The sequence below is a fragment of the Salarias fasciatus genome, assembly GCF_902148845.1.
Source record: "Salarias fasciatus chromosome 7 unlocalized genomic scaffold, fSalaFa1.1 super_scaffold_4, whole genome shotgun sequence".
NCBI classification, from domain to species: domain Eukaryota; kingdom Metazoa; phylum Chordata; class Actinopteri; order Blenniiformes; family Blenniidae; genus Salarias; species Salarias fasciatus.
In genome coordinates, this window is record NW_021941229.1 from 15939180 (window position 1) to 15958410 (window position 19231).

Below are 19231 nucleotides of genomic sequence, written 5' to 3' on the forward strand. Positions count from 1 at the left end.
CAGGAGGAGGATGGTGTGACCGCCAGCAGAGAGGCTGGGCCGGGAGAGCGAGCGCAGGCAGCATGGGAGCCCGATCCTCCCTCGCCTCCATCTGCCTAATGATATCAAAAGCCATCTCACTGGCTCGACTTCATCTCTCCGACTGCGCCGCCTGGTTTTTCTTTGATCATCCTTCCAACTTCTGTCACAACGGGCCCGTCTCATGGTTTTCCTCACGTTAGATTTTTCCTGCGCTCCCGGTCGGGTCACGCTCACACGTCGTCCACACCGATCATCAGGTGTGGAGCTGATGCTGTGGTCAAATAAACAGGAAGATTTGTATTTTTCCGACGGTCTGTTGACAGCTGTGTGAGCCTGCCGTGTCGTGTGACTTCCCTATCGACCGCTCTGTGTGCAGAAGTGTCACTCCCTCCTCCAGTGGTCGACCAAGTGGATTAAAAAACAGCAGACATAACACAAAACAGTTTTTTTTATTGTTAGAATATAGAATATATTAGAAAAGATTCGATGATAAGAGATGCTGAAATGTAAAATTCAATACATATCTTTCTTTTAATACATACTTGAAGCCATTCTTGACATGTTGCTGCTGCTTCGAGCTTCAGTAATTGGTTTTTTCAGAACAGAGGTTTGGCCTTACAGCAGTTTGGAACTGTTGAAATGAATCGTCGCTGTGTTCCATGAAGCTGTGTAAGTAATTCATTTTATGGTTGGATGACAATGAAGAAGAGAAGAACAGAGAAAATATCAATATAACACTTACTGCTGGCTCTCAGCACAAATACAAAACGCAGTCTGGTTATAAGCTTTTTTTTTTTTTTTTAATTGAAACTTTTTATATTTTGTGTAATAATGATCAGAAACCCGTCCAGTTTTAATCATGAAAGAGCTTTACAACGTGACAAACTCCCAGGTCCCCTTCAGGATTTAGTTTCAGTGACTCAGTATAAATGAATTCAGTTGGGCAATATTTAAGATTGAACTGAAATGTCTGATTTCTGCTTCCACGCTCTAAAAAAGGAACACTACATTAATGTCCCAGCATAGAAACCAGAACCACTTGTGTACCGATTCAGATGAGACCCTTGTAACCTTTTCCATCTCGAGATCTTTCCCTTAAACACTATAAATAGAGAATGATCAAGAATATTTTTTTATTTTTGTTCTTCTTGAAGCACCAACATCAGGACTTTTTCAAAATGCTATGAACAAATACTACACTTTAGTTTTAACTGCACTTTGTTAGTCAGTTACTTACTACTAACATACTAACTACACCAACTGAACAAGAAACAGCTGCTCTCTGTGTTAGCAATGCACCGATGAAGTTAAATAACCCAATGGAAAATTACAGTAAAAATAGCATTTACAGTACTCTTCTTCACAGTATGATTATTTCATATATATATTTCACTGAAATATTTCTTCGCCAGTAAATCCCTGTTTGACTGAATCCTTCTAAAAGAAAAAATTCTGTTTTGGGAGTAAAATGAGTTTCAAAATGAACTTTTCGGACTCGAAGACAGCATTAAAGTTTGGAGGCGAGGCCTCCGAGCAGAACGAAGGGAAGCAGGTGCACCGACGCGGCCGGCCTGAGGGGCGGCGCCGCCGTCCCGCTGAGGAGCCGGGCGTCTCTGGAGGCAGAGACCACCCGGCTGAAGGTGGCGTGGATGTGTCGGAAGTTGTTGTGCAGCGGCGTGACCTGCTCTGCATCCTCCTCCGTGGAGAAGATCTGCGAGGTAAACTGAGCCAGCTGAGGAAGGAAAACAAGAAAATACTGATTTCTGGTTTATCATTTGGCGCCGAACACAAACTGAAACACTGAAGAGGCGAACCTGGGACCAGGAGATGTAGACGGGGACCTCGTATAGAGTCCACAACACGGCCTGGGAGCACGGCGGCGTGGTGAGGCTGCCGTCGTAGCGGTAATACTGACTCATGTTGCGCTTTGGTAGGAGGCTCATCAGCGGGAACGGCTTGACTTTGGTGGTTTGGCCTGGAGAAATAAGACCCAAGAGCGATGAGAGGAAGGCCACAGCCAGGGTGGGGGCCAATGTTCTTAGAGACTCATTTGACCTTTGTAAGCAACTGAAGACAGCTTTTGTGAAATGTGTCCGAAGTGCACGTTATCGGCGTAAACGACCTGCAAGAATATGGAGAAAATCAACATCTTTAGTACAAAAATAAATAATGTTATAATGAGATTTTTCATTGACACTGACATCAATGAAGAAACCCAGAACGGCCAGTCCGGTCGGGTCCTCCAGCGCCGCCGACATGTTGGGATGGATGGACTTCATGTTGACGACGTGCATCTGGACGTCAGCGAGAAACCAAACAGCGGCGGCGTTAGGGGAGGACGGCTCGGCGCCGGGCGGCTGGCGACGGTGCAGCGCTGTCTACTGACCGTACTGTACCTCCATCGGGTATCGGCGTCCGTCCACCGTGTGCTCCGAGCCGTTGGTGACCGGGCCCCCCCAGTGGAAGTGCAGCTGCAGGGTGTGGTAGACATCCGGAAGCCCGCCGCCGCTCACCGACATGCCGCCGCCGACCTGCAGGATGACTGGGAGCCAACAAGACACGTCAGCCGCCGACGCGGCAAGGCAATACGGCGACGTTCACACACACATCTGTTAAATATCCACCCGAGTGTCCGTCGTTGGTGAGGGTCCAGTGGCCCGTTTGGGTCACGTCGAACCCTTCCAGATGCAGCGGCCCCAGCGAGCCGTTCCGGATCATGTCGTGGTCCAGGTTGATCGGGGAGTGATGGAGTTCAAGCAGAGGGTGGCAGGAAGGGTACAGGTCTCCCCAGGCGTACGGATCTGACACACACAGGGCAGACGGTTAAGGTTTAAGGAGCTCTGCGTGGGGTGTGCATGTTCTCCCTGTGCGTGCACGGGGGTTTTCCCTCACAGTCCACATGCATCCAAGTGTGCCTGGTGACTCTAAACTGTAGATGTGAATGTGAGCTCTCATCTGTGTCGCTGTCTTCGCTCCCTGCGACCCTGGATCAGACAAACCTTTACACTATTTCACATTTTCACACAGTTCAAAGGTCAATAACTTTCATAACATTACGAATAGTGATCATCCAGCTGCTACGCCTTCCATAAACACCTGAGGGAGACGATCAAAAGCTGGTAAATTGAGATTAGCTCAGAATAGATTTAGCTTTCTACAAACCTCAAACCGCTGTTTGTTTTTTTGTTTTGTTTTCTGACATCTATTCCGTCTTTGTTTTTCTCTTGTGAAATGCTCAACAGACGAGTCCCTTGAGGCCTCTCGGCGATTATTCAGATGTAAATCACCGCTTTGATGATTTCCTCACATCTCAAAGAGCCATTCACCCTCCGAGGAGAGGTTTGCAGGAGGACACTGCCTCGCTTTTAAGGTGTCTCACACCGTTGGAAAGATTAAAGAAGTTTATTTCCTGTGAAGTACGTCATAAACCGGTGTATCATCAGCAAAACTTCTGATATTACAAGGATCATCTGCACTCCAATGAGAAACCATGACCTCTTGGTTGTTTTCTTGTTCTGAAATATATAAAAATAAAACAGCCACTTACCGCAGTGCTGCTCATCATAACAGTAGTCTGCAAAATGAAAACACAAAATCTCTGAATCCGCCTTCAGACCAACGTGAGATATCTTTCTCCCGTTAACTCTTAAGAGACGTCTCACCTGACTCGGCGTGCGAAACCATCACCAGCAGGAGGGCTGCAACACAAAGCATGATGGGATCCTGCAGCCCGACCGGGACCAGACAGGTGTCGGTATCTGAGGTAGACTGGAAACAAATCTCAGCCCAAGTCTCGCTTAAATAAGGAAGGGGAGGTGAAAGCCGAGTTTTATCTTCTCCCGGTGGGATCAGTGGACTGTGTCATTACCACAGCAGTGGTCTTTTCTGATCAACAGGCTCATTGATGGAAGGACAGCTTCACCCCCCCACCCCCTCCCTGCCGGCTGCTGCCCCAGTGTAGATGCCCAGTGACTAGTAACAAGCTCCATTCATCTCATGGGAAAGCCAGAGGATGCGTTAAGAGGCTGCTTCAGATGGAGTTTCTGTAAAATGAAGATGTTAAAAAAACAAAAACACAAAACATTATCTCGTCACAGGTTGAACATTCAGGATTCTTGAAACATCTTCCATCTAATTTTGATGTTTTTATTTTGTAGATATCCCCCATACTAAGGTTCAATGAGAAGATTTCCCTCAAACTAAGTATGAGTTTGTTATTATGGCTACTTGTGCCGTTTTTCCCCTACATGAAATCTACACCATGATTTAATACTCAAAATGATCTAAGGAGATTGTTCATTCCTTTTTTTTAAAGTTTCATTTTTATATACTTCATGCCTGAGAAATACACTCTGAGCAAAGAAGCTTTATGCATTTAATTTGAAGTATCTTTCAAGGACAATTTGGATCTTTGGCAGCTGAAGCACAGTCGCTGCACCTGAGGAGACTTCCAGAGCTCATTCCACCTTCTAAACATTAAATATTTCAGCAGGCAGGCTGACGGTGAGAAATCACCGAGCGTTAAACATTAAGACGTTTCCTTTAACTTTCAGACTCGACTGAAACTTCATATAAATGTATGTTTCCCTGCGCGGCTCGGCGTCTCTCCCGACCGGGACTCGACGTTGTGATTCTGTCACGACTCGGTCCGGGTGAACAAAGCCTCTTTTCTTCCCCCCCCCCCACAATGCTCTTCCAGCCGGGTATCACTATCTACCCTCCGCCTCGCGAGTCACCGCCAAGCTGCACTATATCCGCTTTCTTTAAATTATTTCAATCTTTTGATTTCCCTGGATTGGATTCGTCCGTCTCACCGTCGGAGGGGTGGGGGGGATTTCCCCGCATCCCTCCTTAATCCCGCTCTGACATTTGGTGGAGGAGTTTCCGGCTAAATGCTGAGGTTCAGCGTAAAGTTCAGCGAGTGTTTGCATCCACTGACGCATGAGTTGTCCTTCATGGTGCAATTTATTTGGCATTTGATTAGATGTACATCTACCTCAGAACAAAAAAAAAAAAACAAAAACAACAACAACAACAGAAGAACACCCACCCCGCCACCCTCAAACGCAGCTTTTCTTTTGCATTTTTTTAAAGGCTATTAAAGTAAAGACAATGAAATGTAGCATTAGTTGAATTACAGAGAAGACATGTCAAAACCCTTCCCCAAGAAATGTGTCGTCACACACACACACACACACACACACACCGCCGCAGTGGGAGAGCGGGCGGCGTGGCTGTAGGCAGGTCGTCGATGCAAACGCAGATATTAAACTTCACTCAGGACACACTGTTGAGCTAGAAACGCTTCCATCCAACAGAAAAGCAATCTGCCGGCATGCCAAAAGAGTCAAAACAACATGCACTGCAGGTCCAAAGAAGCAGGTCGGAAAGGAAAAACCAAACAAACCCGATGGAAAAAAACAAAAAACTCCACACCAGAACGCCGTCTCATGACAAACATGCACTTTTTCCACCTTTTATGTGATTCTGCCCGTTTGATAATCCACTATGGATTGTCTATGCAAAGAAAAAGCTAAGAAAAAAAAAAAAAAAAGGAGGGGGGAAAGAAGCTGAAAGACAAGCACACAGTATTTTTTTTTTTTTCTTTTTACACAATACATTCAAACAGAAGATACACAGATGTGCACAGTCAAGACACGTTTACAGCCGTGTTTTCCTGCTGGTCGAATTCTTCACCTCCAGTTTAAAACTCATCCCTCAGGCGAATCGAAGCGATTGTCGGCGTCAACAGGGGGTCTGAACTCGCGCCATCATTTGTTTTCCCCCATCTCTTGTTACAAATTCGACGGCGATTCCCACCGAGAGACGAGAACGGCAACAGACCCATCGACACGGCGCCGGAAAGAAACTCGCTGCCACAGTCCAGGAGAAGCTCCGTCGCCGAGGGACGAGATATGCACATAGAAAACAAGCTCGCGGACGGACGGGCGCCATCCAAATGCGTCACTTTCTGTCCACAGAAAAAGACGAATTGATTCATGGGACGACTGCAAAACATGATCTTTAAACAGTCAAAGCTAGAAAATTCAAAAATATCTCGATGACAAAAATAACAACAGGATCATTTGCATGAATATATGACTTAATGATCTGAAGAGTTTTAAATAAATGTTTTTTTTTTTTTTTTTTTTTTTGTTATTTATCGAGGGGATACATCTTCCCTAATCTTCACATATACACTTTAAAAGTCTTCATCCCTTGGGCGATCAACAAGGAAACCCCGCCTACGTCTATCCCACAATTAAGCAATCAAGATCACAACCTGCAGTCATAAATTATGAACAAAAACACAATAGCAAACTCATATTTATCAGTATCACAACATTCTTTGATACATAATGCCTTGTTACGAGCATTACCTGATAAAAACCCTACCGCAGGAACCGAGCCGTACCTTCTCCAAAAAAGGTGAAACCTTTTTTTTTTTGTTTGTTTGTTTTTACTACAAAACATGTTTCGCTGCAAATTGTGTGCTATAAACCTGGAAGACAGCTTCATGTATCCGACTAGTAAAATAGTGGGGGGCTGGAGGTTTTCACGAGCGTCGCAGGGAGGGCGAGAACGTCGCTGCTGTAGCCTGGAGACTGATGGATCGATGCGGACGCAAACAAAAGAAAAAGAAAAAAAAAAAATGCACGTGGAACAAAAGCTGGCTTCGCTGTGCGTCCGTCTGCAGCTATCGCGAGTTTAAGAGTTCTGTTCGGGCGCAGACCTGAGGGGGTTATTTACACCGGGGCCTCTCAGCTCAGTCGGGAGGAGTTTCGGATGTTTTCAAAGGTCCGGAAAGCTTGGTTCAGGTTCAGTCGGGAGCGCGGCCGTCTCAATGCGTTGTGTTTTTTCAGTTCCTTAGATGCCGGCGTCTCCAAAAAAAAAAATAACAAAGAAAATAAAAATATTGGAGACTTGCTGCAAAGGAGTCGTCAGAAACAGAGCGTCCTCCATGCTGCTCACTGTACAAACCCCCCCACCCCCCCTCCTCTGAGCAGTCAGTGTTTCAGTCTGCTGTGTGTAACGTCTGTGGCTTTCCCTCGCCAGCGGGTGACGTCCGTGCTGCGGTCCGTCCGCCCGCCGTCCTATACCACGGTGCTGAGGGAGGAGGGGCAGTCCGGAGGCATGGGGGCGGGGGCGTGGCCGTCGGTCGGCGTGTCGGGCCCGACCAGGAGGGTGCTGCTATCTATGGAGTCCTCCCTCCCCTGGGAGGACGGCGCCGAGAGGGGCACGGGACCCGGGGCGTCGGGGGCGTCGGCCTGGAGCCCGGTCACCATGGCGTTCATCTGGCTCGGCACCATGGGAACGCCGCTGTGGCCTGACGGGAGGCAGCGGAGACAGAAGGGCTTAAACGCGCCGCGCGGGACGAGATGCTGAGCCGCAAAAAGGACGCACGCTTACCCAGATCCACGTAGAGGAGGCTGTCGGGGTTGATGGAGGCTTCGTACGGGGGAGGGGGGTCGTCGGGGTGCTGGATGTCGGGGTATTTGTAGGCTGCGTACGGCGGAGGCGGCTCCTGGAAATGGAACGCGCCTCCTTCTCCGTCGTCGGACAGATGAAGAGGAGTCAGTCCGGTTCCAAAGGCATCCGGACCGTAATCGAAGCCCGGGACTCGTCTGCCGAGGTTAAAGTGATGCACTGTGGGAATTCAAACAGATCAATAATTAATGTGGGAAAATAATGAGGCTTTGTGAGTCTCAAAACCTGAAATTAATGTAAAACTACCGACGTGAGGCGGCGGCGTTGCCTGTCTGACTCATTAAAATACTCACGGTTTCCGCCGATTAGTGTCTCGATGCGTTCGCGTCTCCTCTGACGGAGCCTGTGCACCATGAACAGCAGCAGGGAGAGGATGAGGAAGGACGAGATGCAGCTGACGATCAGTCTCATGCCACTGGCCATCGAGTCGAACAGGCTGTTTCCGTCTGAGGGGGAGGCGGCGGCGGCGAACGTCACGTCACTTCGTCAACACTGAACTGTTTTCATGCATCAAACTCAAACTGCTGGCTAAATGGTTCTAAATTTTGGGAAAATACTGCACTGAGATGAAAAGCGACCCAGAGCTGTGAGAATCTGCACAGTCATCGATTGTGTAACAACTGATGACGCATCTTCACTGGACGTCATCGGACTATCCAGGCGGGCGGGGGACGAGCCGGATGCGGCGGCGTGTCAGTACCTGGGTCCAGACAGGTGAACTTGCAGCACTCTTTGGGGTCCTTGCGGAAGTGCTGGCACCCCTGCGGCCGCTCGCACAGCGCCGCCACGCACATCTCCGGCTCGCCGTCGTGACACGTGCAGCTCAGACACGGGTCGTCTCCCTTCGGGGTGAAGTAGTAGCCCTCGTTCACGACGTTGTCTTTTATGTCCACGCATGTTTGCCCTGCAAGGGGGGGAAAAAAAAACATGATCTAACACCCAGGATGAAAAGCTGCTGTTAATAATCCTGAGAAGAAGAAGAAGAGACAATGAACCCGTACGCCTCTTGCACAGAAAGGGGAACTTCTTGTAGCAGTTCTCGGCGTGCCAGCTGTGCAGCCCTCGGTCGTTCATGCTTTTGATCTGGAAGCGCTGCAGCTGGGCGCAGAAGACGTTGTCCTGGGTGGGAGACGCCTCGCCAAAGTTCGTCAGACCCTCGGGCGGCAGGAACACCTGCATCGAGCCTGGAACACAAACGCAACAGCAAAGATTTGCGTGTTAGTACACCTGAATTCAGAACTGAAACAACACCGGGATCCTGGTTCTGATTACCTTTGTAGGCGACTTCCCAGCGGCCCTCCAGGGAGTGGTTCTGATTGGTGATTACATACTGGTACCCCACCCAGAACCTGAGGAAATAACCATCCAACAGTTCATCACGGCTGTAAGTTTTCCTGCTCAAACGGACCTTAAGGGATTAGTGCAACAGTTAGTAATGACCACTAGATGGCGAGCAACCTACAACAGACATCAACACAGCACATGTTCAACTGGGTGGGAAAAAAAAAAAAAAGGTCAATAAGCACACTGCCAAGAATCAATTTAATGCTGGAGAAAAAGTCTGTTGGGAACTCCTCAGTTTGTTTTGCTTCTCGTGAAATGACCAAACACAGAAAATGTGTGTCTTCAGATAAAAGAAAAAAAAAAAAAAAAACACTCACTTGCACTGGTCTTTGCGCTCGCACACTTTATCGTCGAAATCCACCTCGATCTTCAGGATGAACTGCAGCTCCTCGTTGGTGACGAACGTGGCCAAAGAGCCGTTGACCTTCTGGCAGGTGTCCACGGCCTGCCAGTAGTTCTCGTTCCTCAGGTACACCTTGTAGCAGCTGGCGGTCTTCTCGTAGTGGTGCCATCCGCTGGGACATTTCTCTGTGGACGAGAGAGGAGGAAGAGGAGGAGGAAGCCGTTTGTGAGGCGGATCTCCACAACGGTCGGATCGATCCGAGTGAAACTGCCGGGAGTAAAGAGAGATCCGTACTGTTGAAACGGACGGGCTGAGCCACGCCCATGACGTCTTCCACCTGGTCGTATCCGTTCCCGAAACGAAACCTTTCCTCTTTAATAGCTGCAAAAAATGATGACAAAAAAAAAGTCAGTGACTGCACATATTATTTGTTTTCAAGTGCCTTTGCCCCATTTAACATTCCTGTTATACAAAACTACTTTAGGAGGTACTCTGTGGCTGTAGAAAAAAGATCATTACTATTAAAGATGTTGAACATTTCAGGTATTTAGTTCAGCAATGCAGGAGCTTGTTTGGTGAATAATCAGCAGATTTGCTACTGAAAACACTGCATGCGTGTGTGTGTGTGTGTGTGTGTGTGTGCCAAAGTAGCTGTTCTGGTGAATAAACAAAGAAAACAACAGGAAGTTTCTTCTTAAGAGGTCAGGGCTGCTGCCTGTTCTATAAATGTGGCTTTCCTGAAGCATGAATAGACGCCAGTGTGAAAGCTCAAACGGGGTAGAGTGTTGCTGGCAGGCCTGCAGCCGTAACTGGAAGCATGCACGACTCCGGCTGTATGGAGGTCACATGCTGTACTCAATCCTTCCAATAATTCCCATTATGCAGTCAGAGATCTGGGGGATAAGGTCTTTCTGGATTTGAGGGGACAACAATAGGATTTCGGTCAAAAGGCTTAGCACTCGCAGCATCGATGCGGTGTCGAAGAGCTCAACCGGCAGTAAACAAACACGGAGACGCAGACACACGTGCAGCCACTCAGAAGTGAACTCTGCTTCCCCCCCCGCCACCATCTGACACTGTCAGTCCAGACCGGCGGCTCTGCTGCTGCTGCGAATGGCAATGCTGGACTTCAAATCATGTCTGAGCTGTCTGGTGAAAGGAAATCGTTTGGTTTGAACCGCGTTACGGTATTTTAAAAACACTCTAAATGTGACCAGGTCGTCCTGCTGTCCCCACACACTCTTCATATGCAGTCAGCATGCATCACTGAGCATCTCTCACTGCAACTTGATTATATCCTTCGACATCCTGGAGGCATTCGGAGTGCTTTCCCACCTGCATTTAGAGCCGCTCAGCTGTGATTCAATCATTCAAGTGTGAAAAGGTTCAGGGCGCTGCTATTCTTTTCAGGAATCAATCATGTTATGGGTGTTAGGTAACAGTGTGGGTGTAAAAGGGCTTAAGTAAGCTGTACTCACGGGGACAGTCCATCTCATCGCTCTTGTCCTCGCACGCTGTCCAGCCGTCGCACTGCCAGGACATTGGGATACACTGCATCTTCCCACTGCGGCAGGCAAACTGCCCGGGGCTGCAGCGCTGCTCTGAAACACAACAAGAGGGTTCGTAATGTCACAGGGCGCCACGTGACTCGGGCCTTTTCTAAAGAGCACTAAAACCATCGTCGGTGAGGGGTTCGGCAGAGGAGTGAATGATGGCACGTGACGTGAGCTCTCAGGATGGTGGCGGGGTGAAAAAAATCTGTAGTCTGATGTTTAAAAAAAGAAGAAGAAAAGAAACAGTGACGCTCGTCCTGACAGCGACTAAGTGCAAAACTGAGGAGCGCTGCCACCCGCACGATTACTGCAGCCAGAGAGACGAACTGAGTCAGCAGACACACTACAATACAGTACACACACACACATTACTGCAACTAATCAAAGGCTGTATGGATCAGTTGCCACTGTTTGGCATGCATGTGGATCTGGTAGAGATTAGACCACGGTGCTGCTGAATATGATTTTAAACACGCTTAAACTTCAGTTCATTCCCTACTTCAGGAAACTGAGCAAAATTTTTGCTGATTCGAAACACACACACGACCCACAGCCGTAACTGTGTTTATGTAATTGCTTTGTTTAATGAATTCATCCATCTTCTGTAATGCCTTCGTGCAACTTAAGGCCACAGGGGGGCTGGAGCTGATCACAGCTGACACTGGGAAAAGATGCTGGCGGTGCATCGGAGGGCAGAGACACAGAGACACACACGCAATTCCAACTCACTGCTAAACACTCAAATACATATTTTTGGACTTTGGTGGAGTATCTGAAGAAAAACCTGAGTACAAATAAGGTTACTCCCCATTCCCAAGCCCAGGATCGATGAGGGACAACACTGCTGTGAGAAAAGTGCCAACTGCGACCCTATATTAAATTCTGCTGGCGTACAGTTAGAGAGGGGTTTTTATTACACATATACCTGAAGGACAGAATATAACTTCATGAAGTACTTGCTCCATTTTCAGAGTGGGGAAAAAAACTGAGGTGTTTGAACTGTTTGGCCTTGTTGCACAGGTTTGTTTTCTTTCCCCTTAGAAAGAGAGAGCACTCATGTTCTGCTGTGGTACATGAATATTGTTGTCTTGTACAAAAATACACCCAAAAGCCAAAATAATGTCAAAAATTAAACCCCGTATTCGTCTGCGGAGGATGTTGATTGTTAAAATGTTGTACCATATTTACACGCCGCATAAATAAAGGGGCTGGTGCTGAATGGGATTTTATAGGAAGTTTTTCAACGAACGCACTTCCTCTCTGCGATTTCAACAATTTATAAACCAAGGCACCGAAAAGGAAGAAGCAAACCCAGTGCAGCGGAGAATCGAATGCATTCAGATTTGATCTGAGACACAAATCAACCAAAGAAAGGGAACATTTCTCTGTCTCTAATCTCCAGACAAGCTTAATCATGTCTGCAAGCTACTGCTTTCTGTTTGCCGCTGAGCCGCTGACAGAATCGGTTTCTGAGGGTTATTTATCATATTTCCACAAGATCACAGGGAGAAAAAAAAAATACATAACTTCTGCAAACAGGCTGTCAAGTAACAGCTTGGTTACGTAGGCAGCTGGAAGAAAGTGACCTTGAAAGAACAGTAGACCTACTGTGAACCTTTGTAGGCTTTTTATTAGTGCATTTATTTATTCAGTAAACATTCTGTGTTCTGAAGGTGCTTCACACTCGCCCCATGTGATGGAACAACAGCTTCACCACAGAGAATACTGGTGCTGAGGGGAGTTGGGGGATTTCTTGTGAAGATTAGCTTTTATTATATTAAGGGCGCTCTGTTCTACTGAACGGTGCAATTACTGACAGAGACGTGTGATGCTAGGAGGCCTTGTTTTGTTTTTGAAGCAGATTTTTTTGGGGAGTTGCTGGCGTGTTCTAGAAAAGAGTCACTACACTAGAAAACATACTGCTTGCTTACCTGACAATAATCTTGCCAGAGCTACCCGTGGACCTGAAACAAATAGAAACAATAGAATGACTGCCTGTTTTATCAGCGTGATGTCTGTCAAAAACTGGCAATTTCACTTAAGCCTCGGCTGACTCAAACGTCTCATTCAGAACGTCCACTTCTCTCTGGCATGTGTTGCTGGGTAGACCTGCGCACGAGAGTACGCCTGTTTGTGAGGATACAGGTGGTTGTGTGTACCTACAATGGAGAAACACTATTTTTACTTGAACAGAAGCTGAGAGCTATTTCAAGGTTGTGACTGTTGTTTCATGTGTGTGCTGCCCAGTCGAGGCGACTCTGTAACCACTACAGTGCGACAACACAACTGACCAGCGGGGCTTTAGCGTTAACACAGGGTTTAGTTTCTACTATAATGTGGATTGCTGCACAGGCAAGTCAGCAGAGGACCCTGTCTGAAAGGATTCCAACTACCATGTCCAGGAGAATTTTAGGTTCCGGAAGAGATTGTGGACATGGACTCAGAGGTTCTGGGGTACTAGCGGGCAGCTCAGGTAAGGTCAGGAGGTGGAGGAAGCAGTCCTCCTGAACCCCTGGTGGAGGCCGACAGTCAAGAGACAGTCAGACCTCAGATCCAGGAGGAGCTGTGTGGACCGGCCTTTCACCCTCTTGCAGATTATATGGGGACATGAAAGTTTGACGATCTCGTCTACATGTGTTTTGTAGACTTGAAGCAGACTTAACCATCTCCCCTATGATGTCTTGGAGAAAGTGCTCAGGGGCCACTGTCCATCTGACTGGGAGGAGGCCCTGAAGGTCATCCCCCCCCCCCCCAAAAAAAAAATAGCTGAAGAGATTACATCTCTGGTTTGGTCTGGGAACAGCTTAGGGTCTCCCCAGAGAGGTTGAGAAAGTTGTGGGGGATGGAGATATCTGGGCTTCTCTGCTCTCCATGCTGCTGGCGTGACCCCACATGGATTAAGTGGGGGAAAAAAAGATGGATGGCTGGAGCATTGTTACAACATCAACAGATATGCACTTTAACTTTATTATTTTAGAGCCAATCCTTTATGCAAACCTAATAATGCTCCCACCCCCTTCAGTTTATAACACTACAGCTGCTGATGAGCCTAAATCCATCGGCTTGTGTGTTTAAATAACAGCGGACTGCTCAGTTTATTATTTGTTACATGAGGCTCTGCCATGTAATTGCAGATTTAAGTGACTTGAAAAACATCCGAAATCTGGGTTGAACGCAGGAACCCTGTATTTTTTTGGGCTGACTTAAAGATCGCCCAAAGGCGCTTTAAGAATGGAGTAAGAGAACGGATGTCACCTCGTCTCGGTTAATGCTAAGTGGATTGAGACGCATTACAGCCTGGCCTCCGTCTCCTGGAACTGAATGTTCCATCATGAAGCTTGAAGGTGTGTCAAAATAACGGACAGTATCAAAAACAGCATGTTTACCAAATGCATTCCAGTTTAGTGTTAATATTTAAATTAGATTAACTGCAAATTCAATTAAAAAATGTGTATGCCTTTCAAAAGGTCAATCAGTTTTACATTAAATACTCCTTCAGAAACTGATTAGTTTTAAAATAACTTCTCTTATGAGTGTTATCAAACACTTTAACCAGATGAGGTTGTAAGCTTTCTCTTGGCTCCAAGATGATGGAACAAATCCTCTGACAGCAAAGGATGATTTAAAATTTACATATTTTTCCACTAATGCATATTGTAATGAGAAGCAACCTGAAAACCAGATGGCTACAGCCTCTCTGAAATGAAGCTGGCTGCTGCAGGTGCTCCACCAGAACTATACATTGAATGCCTGGTTTGTGTCTCTGATGGATTTGAGCTTCATTTGAATAAGGACTGACCGCAACTGTGCATTACTGATAACTGTGCTGCAGAGAATCTATGCTGGGAACAGAATTTATTCAGATGCTGGCAGTGCACTGCTTCGGGTTATCAGATATGACAAGTTGAAGGCACAGGGCGGACACGTTCGGATGAAAACATCCTTTTTTTCCTAACATGGCTTAAAGCACAGGTGCCTTTCTTTGTCGCTATCTCAATTTCCCAAGAATCTGAATGAATGATAGGAGTTGAATGTGGTTAGGAGCTGTTTGAAAAAAACTCTTTACACCGTTTGGCGAGGATTTCAGAGAGATTCTTCTGCAAGCATGGGAAGAAGCGGCTAATAGTTTGTTTGGCAGATAATCACTGATGGTTCATAATTGCCCACGGTAACTCCTGTAGGAGGTATTGCTGCACCTGCATGCACACATACTGTATCTGAACAAAAGGCTGCTGCAGTAGCAGTATATGGAGTGACCACTTTAAAATCACAGCAATACAGGAAAAATAATAGACAAAAAGAATAGAAAGGAGTGTTCACTGTGTGAAGGACAGAAAAGATAAAATCACCTCATGCTGAGACCACTACACTCACCAGCTCTGGATTTTGTGATGTGAACATGACTACACATGAGTGCACACCGGCAGTGAAAAGTGAGCCTCTGTATCTCTTATATAACCGACGGGGAAAATACAGTAAAGGAAGAGAGTGGCCCAAACTCAGTCTCACTGAAGTACAGCGGCACAGCGAACCGGTCCTGTGCACACACACACACATGCGCACACACACACACACACACACACACACACCACATCATCCCCAGCTCCCAATGATTCATACCGACGCCGAGGTTTGCTGTTAAAACTAGTGAGTGGGAACATGCTTTTGGTTCTCCTTCTGCCACCTCAAGTCCAGAACAGCTATTTTTCTTTAACACCATGGAAATGAAAGCGCTGCAGGTCAACTCCCCTCAAGAACCAGCAACAGTTCCAACAGCTCTCCTTGAGAAGATGATACTGACTGCTTCATGTAACTGGCTGTCAAAAAGCTAATGACATTTTTTGTTTGTCCTGAAGTGCATTTAAAGTTTTAAAACTTTGGCTTAAGATGTAACAGATTTAATAGTATGATTCGCACAGCTGTTCGAAATGCTCAAAAGTTGTCCTATAGCATTATTATTACACTGTACAACATGAAATTAAACACATTTAGCTTTTGTGCAGCGTTAACAGTTATGTCACTTCCTGCTGCATTATCATAAATTGCAGTAGAAGCTGTAAGTCATCGCAGCAGTCTGATTAAGCAGAGTCGTGAGGACAGGGTTGGTCAACATTGCTGACCCTCTCAGAAAATAATTTCAGGTTGTTTGTGGTTGCACGACTGTGAGAATAGAAGCCCATTAACCTCCTGTCTCATTTTAAAACAAAAAAAAAAAAAAACGCTGGTTTTAAGCCACGATCCAAGACACGCTAATCTTCCGTCGAAGTATTGAACATAAAACCACCTTGAAGCACACTGTAGAGCATTTTAAAAACAAATGAACAGTGTTCACTTTCAAACATCAGCAACGATCTCTTCTAATATATTTCAGCTAGATTTTCTGGTTGTACATGCACGTTCATCTGCTCGACCTTATCATACAGCAGTGTTAGCAGTCTGCTGTCTGCAATCCTACTGCAGGAAACAATTCATTTGAAAACATATTTACTTTATTTCACAAAGCGTTCAAAGTAGGACAGGGTGCAGCTTCATATTAGTGGAGGCGTGATGTTTAATTGAATAGATTACAGTTACACAGTTGCTTTCCAGAGATAATTTTCAAATATTCACCTCATGCCATCCTTAATTGTCTCACTGCAGGCTAACTCACCCAACGTAAATGTACTTTTTCCAACCTAAGTGGCTGGTTGCTGACAAATGATGTCTGTCAAAAGCGAACTTGCCAAAAAGGTTTTTTTTTTTTTGTAAAACAAACTGTGATAAACCAGCTGTCAGTGTAACAAAGATCGATCGCTCAGCCGCTCAGAAAATGAACAAAGTACAGTCGACTGCTCAAGCTGATGGCTGTGCAACCACAGGGGAAGATTTCTGTCTTGATGAATACTGGGCAAGTTTACCATTTACAACTCTGACCAAGATCTGCTCATGTCAAACATGCCTGATACTGTCAGCAACGGTGACAATCTCTGCAGTTATTTATAATATACAGAAGGATTTTAGCCTAATCCTCACTCTGAGTGTGTCTGTCTGATTTACTGTCTGTCACGAGAGTGGCCTGCACAAAAGCAAACCACTATATCTTAACATATTTGTATCATGTGAATTAGATCCCATCCACTTCTGCTTTTAAACTAATCACACATATCAGCAAAACTGAGCTACTATTCATTCTGGGCGAATGCACAAGACACCTGATATAATCATGTTTTTAGAGACTCCCTCAAGTGAATGAATAGCGTGCGTAAAAGCCTAGTTTTGACTTTGCCTGGCACACTTTTATCAAATTTTAAGAAGCGAGTTGAAGAAGAGAGTTTTGTTGGGGTTTCTTGCATGTCAAAACCTGCAAGAGAACGGCCTCGTGAACAAGAAAAATTGTTTATGAATGTTCATTAATCAAGATCAAGTGTGGATTAGCAGCTGGAACAAAGGCTGAACGTCTGCCAAAACATCTACAGAAGATTTGAAACCTGTTTCAGTTCAGAGATCAGCAGAAAGTTTCTCAAGTCAGTGAACTTGAGCCAACTTCCTCCAATATTCTCTGTTCGACTCTTGTGGTTTTCAAACTTTGGCAAGTATGCAAAAACGCAGCTTCCTTAACTAGCTCTGACAACTATGGAAAATTTTAAAAAATGAAGCAACTGTTTGAAAAAAAAAATTGATAATGTAAAGAGGCTGCAATACTACTGTGTACAAATGTCTTTCTTGGTTTTTTTTTTTTTTTTAATGTTGACAAAAAAACCCAAAATGGCACACAAGAACTCGTGAAAATGTGGGGAAAACCCTAATGTTTCCCTCATCAAAGGAGACCTGATTAAACAGATGTATGCCTGCAAACTAAACTTTTGATGTAAACCAACGTTTGGCCTGGACACATATGAACAACACAAAGCTTACAGTGTTTTATGTGCAAGTTGTCTTCAAGGCAGAAGGTCTTTTGGCTTGAGACAAACAGTAATGTGTTCATCCACCAACAGAACTGATAACAGTTTCTCTAATCCACACAATTCTCTGGGTCACAAGATGAGACTTGGCGGAAACCACAAGACATAGAAAAGCGGTTCAAACGCATGCACTCAAAGCAGTTCGGGCATCTTGTTGAGACAAATCACCTAAGTCCCTGTTTGATGTGTATCAGAGATCTGCATTTTGTCTTGGACATGTCCAAACCAAGATGACAAATTAAAGTCACGGTGTTGTACTGGAAGTGATAAATGTCTTCAAATTAAACAAGTAGATTATTTGATTAGTGGCTTCTGTGTGATTTTAAGACATTAGTTGAGTAGTCACACATTTTTCACCCTGTGATGATGGAAGGACATTCGCAATTAAAGCAGTTACTACAATAAATACGAAGCAGAGCACTTTATACCGTTCGATGTCAATGATGTTGATGTTATGAGTGTTCGGCCATGCAGCTCAAAGGTAGAGATGAAAGAGGGATAGATCTCAAACAGGCATTTAAAATGACAGTTTCAACACATAATAATGATTTGCAAACAGCAGCGACAATAAAGTATAATTTCATTTACACGTCTCAATGATCGTGAGAGTGGTAGATGTGAACGGCAGCTTATTGGTAAAACTATGTGAATCGTTCACTGCTATCTTTATTACCGTTGAATAATACTGCGACGTGGACGATAACACTTTTCTAATGTTCTTCGTGGAGGCTGGTCCGTCCCGGTGCCAGAGCACCGACTGCTCGGTGGCTCTCAGCGGGGACGAGCCGCGGCAGAGGCGGTCAGATAACGCAGCAGAGTCCCCGGCTCGTCCCGCAGGCCTTCTCCGCCGGACCCGCTCTAATCTGTTTCCCCCACTACCTCAGCCTAACCCTGGGGAGCGTGTGCAAAGCGAAAACAACCGCATTTACCTGTCCGTGGTGGGTCCGTTACCGTGAGGACGAAGAGGAGGGAGAAGAGGACGAAACTGCTGCTGTCAGCCTTCGGCAACATTTATCCTCCATTCATAGTAACTCCTCTATCCAGAAATTAAAGCATTTACCGAGGATCTGCACCGCCGACGCCCTCTCCCGATTTATAGCGTCACACCGTTCACACGATATGTACCCATTTTTAAAATATATACATATATATTATTATTATGCGCTCAAATCTTCGACTGGCGAAGGGGAAAAACGGCGCGCGTGGAGCATATTCGCGGCGCGGATTGTGGTTAATCTGGTCCGCGAGGCTAACGCTGCTAACAGGCTGAGCCTTTTAACGGCGTCCGTCCTCCGCCGCTGCTACTCATCCAAGATGGCCGCGGCTCCCATCACAACAATCCCAAACATGCAACACAGACCATCAGCTGGAGGAGCTGGAGGAGCTGGAGGAGCTGCCGGGGCGGAGTTTAGCACATTTTACCCCCGTGTGTGTGCGTAAGTCAAAATATTGCCCCTGGTTGCTGAGATGGATGGCGCAGTTTATCAACCTGAAGTGCATTCCCCCTTTTGTGAACTTGTTGGGTAGTTAAATTAATTATG

At 46.0% G+C, this 19231-nt stretch overlaps 2 protein-coding genes across 5 annotated transcripts; both read right to left on the reverse strand.

Annotated features, from left to right (window-relative positions):
• Positions 1–1517: 1517 nt before the first annotated feature.
• On the reverse strand, positions 1518–3933 carry car15 (carbonic anhydrase 15). Its single transcript, XM_030085011.1, has 8 exons — positions 3684–3933; positions 3569–3595; positions 2646–2822; positions 2418–2563; positions 2223–2315; positions 2077–2143; positions 1836–1996; positions 1518–1753 (listed from the first exon to the last, which is right to left on the reverse strand). The coding sequence occupies exons 1-8, from the start codon at positions 3733–3735 to the stop codon at positions 1529–1531; spliced, it is 948 nt and encodes a 315-aa protein (XP_029940871.1). The 5' UTR covers positions 3736–3933; the 3' UTR covers positions 1518–1528.
• A 1676-nt stretch (positions 3934–5609) lies between these two features.
• Positions 5610–19019, reverse strand: dgcr2 (DiGeorge syndrome critical region gene 2). 4 transcript variants are annotated; one of them, XM_030085173.1, is made up of 11 exons: positions 18620–19019; positions 12681–12713; positions 10675–10797; positions 9491–9577; positions 9171–9381; positions 8782–8858; positions 8505–8693; positions 8210–8413; positions 7803–7955; positions 7432–7668; positions 5610–7348 (listed from the first exon to the last, which is right to left on the reverse strand). In XM_030085173.1, exons 1-11 carry the CDS (start codon positions 18699–18701, stop codon positions 7116–7118), a joined length of 1629 nt encoding a protein of 542 aa, XP_029941033.1. In that variant the 5' UTR covers positions 18702–19019; the 3' UTR covers positions 5610–7115. The 4 variants fall into 4 exon arrangements, with proteins under 4 accessions (XP_029941033.1, XP_029941034.1, XP_029941035.1 ...); XM_030085174.1 differs by having other exon boundaries at positions 8511–8693; positions 18620–19018; XM_030085175.1 differs by lacking the exon at positions 12681–12713.
• Between the last annotated feature and the right edge of the window lie 212 nt (positions 19020–19231).